Consider the following 14,225-nt stretch of genomic DNA (forward strand, 5'->3'; position numbering starts at 1 on the left):
TATACTAGGATGAACGAATATCATACTGGACTTCTTAAATGAATAACAATTCTGCTTCCCTACTATCAGGATATTTATCTGTCTTTCTCTCCATCTGCTTGTATGCATCTAAGTATTTGTACCTCCTATCAGAATTGCAAAATGCATACAAGTAAATGCCAACAAAATCTCAAAATACGATTAAATTTAGGACATTTTTGCCTTGAATGGGCTCCATACTTAATCTCAATTATTCTTTGAAATTTGGAAGAATAATATGTATTATTACACAAATAAACATATGATTTGAGTTAGAATCACTGATGACAAAATGTTAATCGAAAGTACCAGCACAAGGGTGAGTTGGTTGAACAGACTGTATAGTTGGGGACTTCCAAATGACTGTCATGTGGGCATGTGTGACTAACAGTGTTGTTTATTATACACTAGAATGTTGTGGCCTAGAAATAATGCTTAATTTTGTTCCAAGCATTTTGTTCAACCTGATATGCAAACAGTAATATATCTCAATATCTTCTGGAAGATGGAACCTTGAATCATTTAAGAACACAAGCAACAAAATTAACTGTTATCAGACTTCGGTTTATTGTAAAATTTAGCAAAGTTTTTCTTGTAATCCCTGACCCATTCCTCTGAAAACAAAAGCAAAACATAATTATTGCTTATACTTTTCCCCTACTTTGTGCTACTGTAAAAGAAGGGAGAAAATCATTGTAATAAATAAAAAATAGAGATATAACAGAGAAAAATAAATCAGTTCAGATGAGAAGTATTAGGAGCAACAGAAATACCATTAAGCAGTTTCAAAATCAGCTTCTTTTAAAAGATCATCTTATTAAAATAAAAATCACACCAAAAATATAGCAGCAGAGAAGAAGGATAAATACAAGTTAATTGCACAACAGTCCCATGCAAAAAACTGTGTCACTAGCCAAAGCAGTAGTATTCTGAATCCAATTTAGGACGCTTGTGTAGTGCCTGTGGGTCCTCTATTAGGGAGCTGTCACTGAATTGGTCCAAGTCTGAAGGGGTCTGATGGCCTGGGACATCATCTGCCAATGTGTCCAGATAACTTCCCACGGAAATGCCATCCAGCCCATCACTGCCATCGTGTAGGCTGTTGTAGCTGCCACGTAAGGAGGTGCTCTGACTCTCCAACAAACTGCACAGGCTGCCACTGAGGCTGCTGCCTCTGCTGGTAATGGTGGCTTTCTCTTCAATCATCCACTTGATGGACTCGATGCTCTCATTGATTACAAGCAACTGGCGCATGAGCCTGACGTCTGTGGCTCTGAGGTTAATCTGTGGAGAAGGAGAGAAAAAAGACATTCCAGTTATTTTACATTCTTGAAAGACCTTAAATTCATTTGGGGACTGCTGCATTTCAGAATTTTAAATTCACAGAAAAAAATATAAGTGGACTGGATCTCAGAAACTTTTTGAAAATTGCTGACTGATGGTAGGAGTTGTAATAAAAAAAAAACTCACTTCCTGCCAGATGCATCAGGCTCCAAAAGGTACGACAAAACCCCTGCTGCATCCCTGACCCTAACCAAGTGACCTGAACATATCATATTGAATGGCAGGTTCTCTACTACAAAATTTATTTTCTCTTCGGCCAGATTAAGTTTATTAATGTTTACGTTGTAGTATATATGTGAGTCCTGAGGGGCGGGGAGAAAATGAAGGTGAAGAAATTAAGGAGTCATCCTCAGCTCATGGAAGACTCTAAAAGCCTCTGATTATAGAGTGATAATGTGCCAAGTGTCATCATAAAAGTACAGCATTCATTAGCAAAATATAATAACACTATATGACAGGTATTATTATTTTTGTCTTCATTTTACAGATGAAGAAGATAAATCTGTAGAAAAGAGTTAAGAGTACAAGAAAAAGGCCTGTATTCTTAATGACTATATTAACATAGACAGTGCTGAATAATGCTTTTGCTTTTAAGAAACAAATTGCTCTAATATTCCCTGAATCCAAAGGATAGTGATACACTAGGCTGATCCAATTTATAAGATGAAATGAACAAATATTTCTGTAGATCTGACTATTTGTTTCAGATATATCAGGGGCACCCCAATCAAAAGTGGGATATCAGATGTTGGGAAGGTCTGAGATCTCCCTTATGTGCCTTCTAGGTGTGTGGTCTTCTGATAGATCTAAGTTACTTCAGGGATATCTATCTCCACAGCCACAAAGCAGAGTCTCTTCGCAGGTCCCACAGTTTACTGTAAACATTTGGTAATATCAAGAGGTGGTGTTTGGGGAAGTGGTGCTGTAAGAACTCCCATGATTGTTCTGTTGAGACAGAAGAGATAGGGCTCTTGAGTACAGAGCCTGGCCAGGGCCATGTTTGGCCACTAGAGGTCCTAGTCACATTCTCTATGGTTGGTTGGTTTGTTTTTTTGAGACAGTCTGGCTCTATTGCCCAAGCTGGAGTACAGTGGCGCAATCTTGGCTCACTGCAACCTCCGCCTCCTGGGTTCAAATGATTCTCCTGCCTCAGCCTCCCAAGTAGCTGGGAATACAGGCACACACCACCATGCCCAGCTAATTTTAGTATTTTAGTGGAGACAGGGTTTCACCATGCTGGCCCGGCTGGTCTCAAACTCCTGACCTCGTGATCTGCCCACCTCAGCTTTCCAAAGTGCTGGGATTAGAAGTGTGAGCCACCACACCTGGCCTTCTCTATGGTTTAAAAATTGATTTCTGTCCCTCCAGTTGGGTTATTGACCCAAAAGTCTCAGTCATACTAATTCTTTCATAGGATCCAGAGCTAATTCAGATTTATGTCAGTTTCTGGAATTATCTGAATTAACATTCATTCTTGGATGACTCAAACCGTAAGGAAGAAAAGAGTGAATTGTCCTCAAAAGTATTCATTTGTATTGTAAAAATATTTCCATGTGAGGAGTTAATCCATAACTGAAGGACTGAGGGAACATGATGAACAAACATTAGGAGAGGTGGAAGTTCCATTAATAACTCCAAGAGATGCAAGATTGTGCAGGTTTCAAAAGAATAAAAATATATCTATGAATACAAAAAGCATAAAGTACAATTTAAAATCCCTTAATTTTACTGGAATATTGAAGTGACTTGAGTGACTTCTTTGTCTTCTCTGAACAAAGCACTAAAAATAAATTGCAAGGGAGTAACAAAGAAAATTACTTTTCACTGAGATGTTCATGAACAGAAGGATGTGAACTTAGCCTTGAGATGCCCCTCTATTTGTTGGGGTGTCTCAATAACCTTGCAATGACTTTATGTTGAGGAAGGAGGCTTTCTGACAGTCTTTATGTTTAAATTCATCTGCACACCCTATGAACCAGGAAGACAATGGTCAAGTTACAAGTAATACAACAAATATTTATAAATCAACAACAATTTGCCTAGGTCCACTGAGCAGCCCAGAAAAATCAATATGAGTCAAACTTTTGCAAAATTATTCAGCAGTCATCTGTAGCTGATAAAACATGCTGGCCCCTTATAAGGCATGGCACAATATCAATCTGACCATTTCCCAACAACTCCCCAAATGAATCACGGTTGCATTTATTCACATCTCCACCCTCTCCCATGAAAATGTTCCAGCCCGTTCCCAGCTCTGGGCATGCTCCTCTGTCATTCCCCATTCTTGAAAAACTTCACTTTCTTCCTCTCCAAATACTCCCCATTCTCCAAGTCATACTTCTCTCATCAAGCACTACTTGAGGGCTCCAGCCTCCTCTGCTGGCCTGCTTCACCACTACAGTCCTATTAGCTTATCTCCCAACATAGCTTAACTTTGTACTGTCATATACTGCCAATGATTGTCTTTTAGCATTTTCAACTAGGCTGTGAGCTCCTTAAAGAAAGAAGCTATGTCTCACATTTCTTCCATATCTTAAGGTCTGTCCTAAGCATTGGTTGATTTTTGGGAATAGTCATAATTAGTTGATTTTTGGAAATAGCCATAATTTTAGGAACTGTGAAAATTTAGCTCTTAAGACAGTAGTAATACATGTTCATAACAACTATGCCACCAGGGGTTAAAACATACTTAGAATACATTTTTTTTGTCAGCAATTTTTTTCTGACTTACACAGTGGCTACATCAAGTACAAGTTTTTCAGTTTTATTAAGCAATAAGAAGAAAAGAGGAGTGGACTATGAAGTAACAAAAGCTTCCTTTGACCATGAAATGACTTATTTAAATAGGAAAATCTTTTTTTTTTTTTTTTTTTAACTGAAAGGAAAACATTCACAGGCCATTGAACCACTGTTGGGAAAAAAAAAAAACGACGAAAGCAAGTCGGTTAGAACGTGTTGATCTGGTTGGTAATGATTATAGATTTAACTGTGTCTAACCCTGTGTCCTCCCAGGGGAGAGTAAACAGCTTCCCACCGTGGGAGCGCTGGGCATGCAGGTTCACACGCTGGCAGGTCCATCACCAGGAGCTCCAGGCACAGAGAGCCCTGGGCCGGCCCAGCTGCTGCACTCTGCTTTCTCTAAGCACCAAGGTGCGGTTATGCTACCGATGACCCTTGAAAGTATGAGCAATCCACCAAAGAACTAAATCACAATGACTCTTTTGTCTCTAGTAACTGCTCCGCCTTTCCTCACTGTTATTCATTTCGGTCTTTATGAAGTCTAGCCATCAATTAAAAACATAGTAGCCTTGCGCTGGCAGCATGAAACTGTGTGTTTCCTTCTGTTGGAGTCTTATAAGGTCCCGCAACTTGACTTCGAGGATACTGAGAGTTGAGATCTCCTAAAGGTCTGAGTTTAAATGTCACCCCCTAGGAGAACCTGATTCCTGATCAATCATAATATACAATACCCATGCCTAGATTAATATTACATTTTCATGTCTGTTTCCTTCATAATATTTATGACTAGTTGAAATCATAATCTTTATCATGGATTTACCTATTATTTTCTGTTTCCCCCATGAGCATGGAAGCACCACAGAGTGCTTGGGTCTTGATCTGTCCTGGTCACCACTCTATGCCAAGACCTAGAAGAGTATCTCACACAAAGTAGGTGCTAAATTAGTACCTGTCCAACACCTGAATAACAAACTTTGCTTCAGATTGGATTATCTGTTGGAATCTGGGGTTTTGCTGTGGGTCAGTAATATGTGACTTGAGAGGGGAAACAAAGTAGCCTCAGGAAAGAACATTTCAATATTGAAGCATTCCCAGCAGATAATCCCTTCTATTCCTTCTCCAGATTCAAACACTGAGTAACTGGTGTGAGGTTATTCCTAGCTTAAATTTACAGAGTATGAGATAGTATCTCTAAAAGGAAGTGGACTTCAAGGTGTGAGTCACACTCCAAACATTATTCTATTTGTTCAGGGGTGATAACCGGTACTAGCACAGTGTGGGTGTTCTGTAAACACTTGACAAAATGAATTGAACAAAGGGAACAAACAACCAGGACATGTACCAAAAAACAACACAACAACAAAAAAATAAGGTTTGGACTGATTGGTCCAAAGATCCAAAGAGATGTGGATGTCCTTTCCTCTTTTCCTCTTCATTTCCCCTCCTCCACACTTGTCCTTACAGTTTATGTCATATGGTTCAGCTTCCTACTTAGTCTCTCAGGCTTCAGGATTGTGATGTCCCAGGTCTCTGTATTTTAGGGAGAATGCGGAGATTTCATGTCATTTTTTTTTTGACAGGTGATGAACTGAGTCTATGGTAGAACTTGAAATGAGGAATCTTGAAGGAGAAAATATTCTTAACAGTAAACTTTCCCAGACACCTTTTTTTCTTCTAGGCTGCCATTTTAATGCTGAAAGAATACAAAGGTTATACATTGGCGCAGTGGAATCTAAGAAAGAATGCAGTCGGATTTTTTGGTTGCTAATCAAGTTGACTTCTTTGTGATGTTGTATGAGAACCATGGTACTGACTCCAATCTGCCACTGCCACTATCTTCTTATTTGACCTTTGGGGAAAGCAGCTTGGCATACAGGACCTCAGTTTCCTTATACATGAAGAAAAATTAGATTTCATTCCGAGCTGCAGTGAACCATGGGACTCAGTGAAGGTGGTAAAGTAGTTCTGTGAATAAAGACTAATCTTACCCAATAAGAAGACTGAATTCAACTGAGGCATCCACCTAACATACCTGCTTTTCATACTGAGATTTCCTTTCAGATGTTTAATAACATCTTATAACATTTCAGGCATTTAATGTTTAATTTAATAAGATTCTACAGATCAGATAATCTCAGGATTTCCTTCCATTTTGGCATATTCTCTGATATTTTGCATTCCTGTGACCATTTCATTACAAAATTATCTCTACTATGAGAAAATTATGCAGGCTATAGAGGAGACAGAACAGTCAGTTCTGCTGCTCAATAACTCCAGCACAAGATGTAGCTGGTAAAAACTCATGGCTAAGGCCAGAAGTTTGGGCTTGATGTTAATTTTAGGTACTTTATCTGAAATTTTGTCATAATAATAATTTTTGCTCTCACCATTTGGGTTTGAATAAAAATTATTTTTTGTATCCCACTCCAAGACAAACATGCATATCATCTTTAATATGTCTATATATTAACTGAAATGTGCGCATGAGCTGCTGAATATATCTTCCAAATAGGGACATTTTTTGCCTTTCTCACCATACTGGAGACTTGGATAGCATCATATACTCATGTTTCTCATAAAGCACTCCTCCATTATTGTTACCCTTTTATTTATGAATGTCAACTAATCAGATAAAAGCGGGTCACCTTCTAGTTAGGCATTTCTACTGCAAAATCCACAATATTCAAGATGTAAATCCCAACCATCCTGCAAGCTGTAATATGAATTAGAAGGAAGAAGAACTTCTTTGCAAGTCCATAGTCACATACATTGAAGGAAGAAAGATTAGACTTGCTTTTTAATGTGATGTTCTAATCCTAGTTTCTCATTAGGAGAAACTAATCGTCATTCTCTCTGACTTGTAGTTGGTGGAAGAGAGTTTAGTTCTGTCAAGGCCTCTTTTCTACCCACATTTATTTTAGAATATATTTTTAAAAGTCTATATGAACTGAAGAGCCGTTGTAAAAGCACTTGGAATGTTGTTTTTCCAGCAATTTATTCCAGTTTGTTTGCTTGTTCCTTTTGCATAACCTTCTTGTGTCCAAATTTACCCTCTCTCCAAACTCAGCACATCCTCAATTTGATGATCACAGAAGATTTTCTGCCTACCCATCTTTAAAATTTCCAGCAGTTTTTTCAATATCTATACTTATAAAGCACTCCTCTGGTTTCTCAGAAGATCCATAAAATATTATCATCTTTTTGCAGTCTGAGAAGACACTGTACAGCATTTCCACTCACTGTTTTTAGTTTGCAACGGTTCAGGTGAAAAGCCTACAATTACACAAAAGTCAGTGCTGTTCCTTCCGCCAAAGCTTTCTTTCACTTTCTCAGTCAGTTCAAAGTTTACAACAAAATTTGTTTCTAATTGGGCAACAGAGGATTCCATTTTTATGTCAGTCAGCTTTGTCTTCCTCCATTTTTGTTGTTTATATGTGGAACTGAACAATAACTAAAACACTCTTTTCCCAGAACCTTATAGAAGAGTAATTTCCCCAAGGATTAAATTACATACATAAAAATACTGTCATCAGCACAGCGGACTGATTGATGTTGTTTTGATTAAGTAGAAAGCTGTATGTGGTGTATTTGAAAGGGGCACATGTGACTCCCGTGAATCATAAGCATAAATTCCGGCCACCAGGCCTGCTCGTGAGATCTGTACGGTTTCTTCTGGTGAGTCATCTGATCGCCAAAGCAAGACATGCAGCTTTTCAGTATGATTTCATCAGATTCTAGGTCCAACTGATACTTAGATGCCTGTGATGTCAATTCCTTTTCCATATTCTAATACAGTGAAAACTGTTTCCCTGAATGTTTTCAACATGAATGTACAAAGTGTAATTTAGGCTGATGCAATAGGCTATAAATCACCTGAGCCAAGATTCATTTAGAATGATCTAACAAAAACATGGACTCCCCATATTCACCTCAGAGAAGCTTATTCACATTGAACACAGACCAGAGAAATGTTTCCACTAATTTATAGTAAGTATTGTGCATGCATGTCTTTTCAATTTTAGAACTTAAAATATTCTTTTCATATGGAAGACCAGGGCATGTTAATGTGCTCCTCTGTGATCTGTAGTGGCCACAATTACATTGTAAGAGAAGGACACAGGGTAATGTGCCAGTAAATGTTTAACAAGCAGCTTCCTGGGAAAAATAAACGTGCGCACACACACATGCATGTGTATATACATACAATACAAATGTGCTTATATAGAAGATGTATAACACATATTTTACAGGTAATAATAAAATATACAGCACTTTCTATTGTCAATTCCATATGACCAACTGATTTCAGAGAATGCTTTTATTTATTCTTGCTGGACTCTTGTATGTATAGCAAACTATGGATGCAGTTCAAACAAAATTTCACAAATACAGTTAATTGGTAATTCATTCCTCAATAATTGTTATCGTTACACCTGATATGTGATCCACTGTTAAATTATTTGTCACTTAGTGAAAAATACATTAATTAAACTGAAACGTGTTTCAGCCTCAGCACTGGTTATGTTGGAATTTTACTGGTTCATCAATGATGTGAGCAACTTCTTCACTGAATTGAATAACAGTTTTCAAATACATGGAGAATATTTCCCTTTTTTGACACTATTGGAAATGTAATAACTAAGGACATGCCACAGTTTTCAAGTTGAATCTGCAGTATTAACATTTTCTCTATCACTTTCTTAAGTCTAGACAATCAATAAAATAAAAATCAAGTTCTGCTTTATAGTGATTTTAAATTTATGTAGCATAAATACTCCTATATGGCCAATTTTAAGCTATCAATAGGATGTCCTTAAACATAAACGTGGGATTGATAAGAGATACTCAGTACTGCAGCATATATGGTATTTTCACCCTATAAATACAATAGATGTTTTAAATGACCTCAAAAAATAATGAAAGTAAAATGTAGTAAAATAATTAGGAGGTGATGAATTTTGAGTCTTTATTACATTTGTTTTAAATTGCAGGTTTATATAAATTCTTGTAAGTTTATATAAATACTTTAAATTTTAATAATGTCTGTAATTAGCAACTAGTTCACAAAACTCCTGAAAATTTAACAAAGAGCTCACACATATCAGTGGGTATTGGCTTCAGTATACCATTGAGAAGGTGCGGAATGAAGGCTTTACTTAATTGATTGCATTTTGTGATAAGCAGATTAGAGACTTGCATTTTACCCCTTAGGGCTTTTAGTTTTCTAGACATAATTAAAATCTGAATGTAATCTTATCTTTTACATTTAATAAAATTTGAAGTAGATGTAAAATATTTATACCAAAGTTTTTAGTGCCTTTTATGGAAAGATTTCAAATACTGAATATAAATGTCTCGACATTGTTGGGACATGAAATATACTGAAAAAGAGAACAAGCCAGGTATCTGAACTCAGTTGAACATTGATGTTTTGTATTATAATAATTTTTGATGGTTATATTTCTAAAATAAGAGGCCACTGTTATAAACAGTAGGCTTTATAATGCAGAGTTGTTCAGCAATGCATTTAAAGATTGTTGAGGAGATAGGACTATAATCCCTATTTTTACATGATTCCTGACATCTTTTCTACCCAAATGCTTTATCTTCTCTTTTAGTAATTTCTTGATACTATAGTTCAATCTGTTTGCCATGGATCTTATGCCCCATATTTCTTCTTCTTTCTCCCAACTCTATTTCCTATCTGCTATGTGCAGCCCAGTAGTGCTTTAGTGAACTTACTTTGTAAAATTCTTTGTAGGAGAGAACGGAGTTGCAAAGAAAAGTGATCTCTGTATTTCTTCATAAAGCAACAGACAGTGAGTAAAATTAAGTGAGGAAGCAATCTCTGCAACAGAATAAAATGGATGGGCCCTGCTCCTAGAGCAGAGATCTGCAACCTTGAATGGACCTATGGATCAAATCTTGTTAAAATTTAAATTTTACTCACTAGTTTTATGATTCTGTACTTCTAACAAGTTCCCAGTTGTTACCAATTGTGGTAGGCAGTCTCAAAGATATCTCCCAATAACCACCCTCTTCTGGTATCTACATCCTCATGTAGTTTCCTGTCCTGGTATTGGATGGGCCTATTGACTTATTTCTAAATAATAGACTATGGCAAAAGTGATGGGATGTCATTTCTGAGAAAAGGTTACAAAAAGATTGTGGCTTCTGCCTTGGGCAGACTCTCTCAAATGCTTGCTCTGAATGAAGCAATCTACCATGCTGTGAACTGCCCCTTGTGAAATGCATAATGTAAGGAACTGAGATCTCTGGACAACAGCTAGCAAGGACATAGACCGGTCGACTGCTACTGGTCATGTGATTGAGCTGGGAAGTGGATCCTCCCTGGATAGAGCCTTGAGATGACTGCAGCCTCATCAAGGCACCTTGATGGCAGATATGTGAGAGACACCGATCCAGGGGCCTTCACTTAATATGTGCCCAGACTCCTGAATATAGAACTGTGAGATAATACATGTTTGTTGTTTTAAGTTGTTAAGTTTTGGGATATTTGTTATGCAGCATGAATAACTAATACACCAATGCTGTTGGTATACAGACCACACTTTTTAGCAAGGTCTTAGAGATCTTTCCATTTGTGGATAATTTTGTTGATAGATGCTGAATCACCATCTGTGGAAGGCTACTTTATCAATATATTTCTTTGTAGTTTGAAAAAAAGGAACAAATAGAGTAAGCAGTTAAATATTTGTTAACAAAAACAAAAAATGTTCAAGGAAACTGAAGGTCATTATTGAAAGAGCCATTCGCATCTACTGGAGGACAGCTTTTCTTTCCCCTAAAAGAAATTGATTTCTTACCCTGAAGGAGAAATGACAGATGATTTATGTTTGATAATTAATGACAAAAATGATTCTTTCAATATATTTCATTTATAAATTATATCCCCTATAATCTGAGGGTCATGAAAGTAGGGCCTACATTGATAAGATAATAGACTAAACTTAATAACATTCAGATATAATTTAAAGAGTTTAAAATACAGTGAGATTAACTAAACTGACATTACTGAATTTTCAATATTGACAACTTTATTAAGTTGCAGTCTTGCTTTTCAGAATTCCTCATTTATTTGAAAATGTGCTTTGACTTGGCCTCAGTAGGAGAAAAAGAGGAGGTGATTAGGATGATAATAAAAGTTACTTATGTTTATTGAGTTTCCTTCTAGGAGTTAATTCTTTTTCATAGATTAACATTTTTTTTTGGAAAGACCTGTACAATGGCCCTTTGCATAGAAAATATAATGAAGGCTCAGATATTTTACTGCAAATATTTATTTTCACCTGCCATTGATAATTTGGTAATATCTGGAATACTTTATGATGCTTAAGATCAGTTTTGTTTTGTTTTTCATGTGGTGTCTAAACACTGACTAAATATTTTCATTTGGAAACTTTTGGGTGGGACTGTCCAGATGGGAGAGTTTCACTGGTATAAGTGGTGATCTGAAGAGCATCCAATAAGAGACACCTGACATATTCTAACATTCACTGATAATACATTAACTTTCCAGTCTAGTGATTTATTCATTTTCAGCTTTTTAAAATGGCTTTAGGAATATTGATAATAGTATCTGCCATTTATCAAATGCTTCCTATGTACCATGTACTTAGCTAGATGCCTTAAATATTAATTTATCTAATAAATGTAGTGCCATTCTTACAACAAATTGGTGAAGAAGCTGATTATTATTCTCATTATGGTTCCAGTCTGATATGTGAAGGGCTCAGAAGTCATCACTCCCATCTTCATAACAAGAAAAAAAGCTGAACAAACTGGAAATCAACAACTATTCTTAGGTTCATCAGAAAATTGAGGTCACTGGGTAAATTGCAGCCCCAGAAGACAGATAGATGGATACAGAGAATCATAGCTGAACAGGAACAGAAAACTGGAAGCAGAAGGCCTTAGCTTTCTGTAGGAACACTAACTGTAATTGGTGAATTGGTGGAAGGTTAGTGTGGACTAACTTGTGAGTTAAAAAACCCAAGGGGTCCCAGTCTCAGGGGCACCCCACACTTTCATGAGTTTTACCTCCAGAAACCCTACCAGGTTCTCAATATCCCCTGTGTTTCTGGCAGGGAGAGGAAAGTGCTGAAATATATCTCTGATCTCCTTAAAAAAGCTTGTCCCTAAGGCTTACTAGAACCTAACAGACTGGAGTTTTACCAAAGCTGAATCAACAAAATATCCAACTCAGTCTTGCTAAAAGACTGAGACCTAATTATGGACAGTAGAACACTTCCTCTTCTCCCACACCTTGCCACATCAATAAGGCTACTGTATAATAACAGGGGATTACAGCAAAAAGAACTGCAGGCCTCTGACCATATTTAAAGAGTGTCAAAGGAAACCCAAAGACAATAGAGTAGACTGAAGCAAGGATACTACAGGAAATTTTAGTCTCTGACACTGTAGCTACAGCAAATAGTAAGAAGAATCTAACTCCTAGTCACATAAATATAAAACCTTGCACTAAAGGCCAATCTATCACAGTTCCTTTTATATCATATCCAGCCTTCAACAAAGAATTACGAGCCACTCTAAAAGGCAAAAACAAAGTCTGAAGAGACAAAGCATCAGAACCAGACTCAGGTGAGGCACAGATTTGGGAACTATCAGACAAGGAATTTAAAACAACTATGATTAATATGCTAATGGTTCTAATGGAAAAAGCGAGCACATGCAAGAACAAGTGAGTAATAAAAGCAGAGAGATGAAAGTGCAAAGAAAGAAAAGAAAATGCAAGGAATCAAAAACACTGTAACATAAATAATGCCTTTGATGGACTTGTAAGTGGATTGGACATAGCTGAAGAAGGAATCAGTGAGCTTGAAGATGTGTCCATAGAAACTCCCCAAACTGAAGTGAAAAAAGAAAAAAGAAATAAAAAGACAGAACAGAATATCTAAGATTTGTGGGCTATTAGAAAAGTTACATGATACAGTTTAGATGTTGTGCCACCTCCAAATTTCATGTTGAAATATGATCCCCAATGCTAGAGGTGGGGCCTGGCGGGAGGTGTTTGGGTCACGGGGGCAGATCCATCAGGAATGGCTTAGTGCCCTACTCACAACAATGAATGAGTTATTATTCTACATTAATGTGAGATCTGGTTTTTTAAAAGAATGTTGCATCTTGTCACTTTCCCTCTCTCAGCATGTGACCTCCTAGCTTCCCTTTCCTTCTGCCATGATTGTAAGCTTCCTGAGGACCTAACCAGAAGCGGATGGTAGCACCACGCTTCCTGTACAGCCTGCAGAACCATGGGCCAAAATGAATCTGTTTTCTTTATACATTAACCAGCTCGCTCTTTTAGCGAGCCTGAGTCCTTTATAGCAATGCAAATGGGCTGACACAGAATAACACATGTATAATGGGAATACTGGAAGGAAGAGAGAAAAAGGAACAGAAGCAACATTTAAAGCAACAATGACTGAGAATGTCCCAAAATGAATGACAGACACAAAGCCACAGATCTGCAAAACTCAGAGAACATCTAGGAGGATAAATACCAAAAAACCTATATCTAGGCATATTATATTCAAATTATAGAAAATCTTTTTTAAAAGCTAGAGGAAAAAGAACACCTTACCGACAGTGGCACAAGTATAAGATTTACATCAAACTTCTACTCAGAAACCATATAAGCAAGAAGAGTGTGGAGTAAAATATTTAAAGTCTTAAAAAAAAAAAAAAAAAAAAGACTACTAACCTAAAATTCTGTGTCCAACAAATTATCCTTCAGGTATAAAGGAGAAGTTTGGGCAAATAAAAAAGTTCTGGAGATGGATGGTGGTGATCGTTGTACAACAATGTGAATGAACTTATATGCCGTTGAACTATACACTTAAAAGTGGTTAAAATAGTATATTTTGTGTTATATATATTTTGCCACAATTTTTTTAAAGTGAAGTAGTAAATACTAAAGACTTTCTGAGACCAACAAAAATGGAGGAAATTTGTCACCAGTAGACTTGCCTTGCAAGAAATGTTTTAAAAGTTCTTTAGAGAGAAGGAAAATATATAGGCAGAAACTCAGATCTATATAAAAAAAAATGGAAGAGCATTAGGAAAGAAAAAACTGAAGAAAAAAT

The 14,225-nt window shown here is 36.8% G+C and overlaps 1 protein-coding gene across 1 annotated transcript in view; it reads right to left on the bottom strand.

Moving 5' to 3' along the window:
• Positions 1 to 561: 561 nt before the first annotated feature.
• LURAP1L (leucine rich adaptor protein 1 like) overlaps positions 562 to 14,225 on the bottom strand; it is a 46,454-nt gene continuing 32,790 nt past the window's right edge. Inside the window, exon 2 of the mRNA XM_017867193.1 lies at positions 562 to 1,302. Within this exon, the coding sequence (XP_017722682.1) occupies positions 928 to 1,302 (375 nt within the window). The 3' untranslated portion in view covers positions 562 to 927. The remainder of the gene's footprint in view (positions 1,303 to 14,225) is intronic.

The sequence above is a fragment of the Rhinopithecus bieti genome, unplaced genomic scaffold, assembly GCF_001698545.2.
Source record: "Rhinopithecus bieti isolate Rb0 unplaced genomic scaffold, ASM169854v2 scaffold_3067, whole genome shotgun sequence".
NCBI lineage: Eukaryota > Metazoa > Chordata > Mammalia > Primates > Cercopithecidae > Rhinopithecus > Rhinopithecus bieti.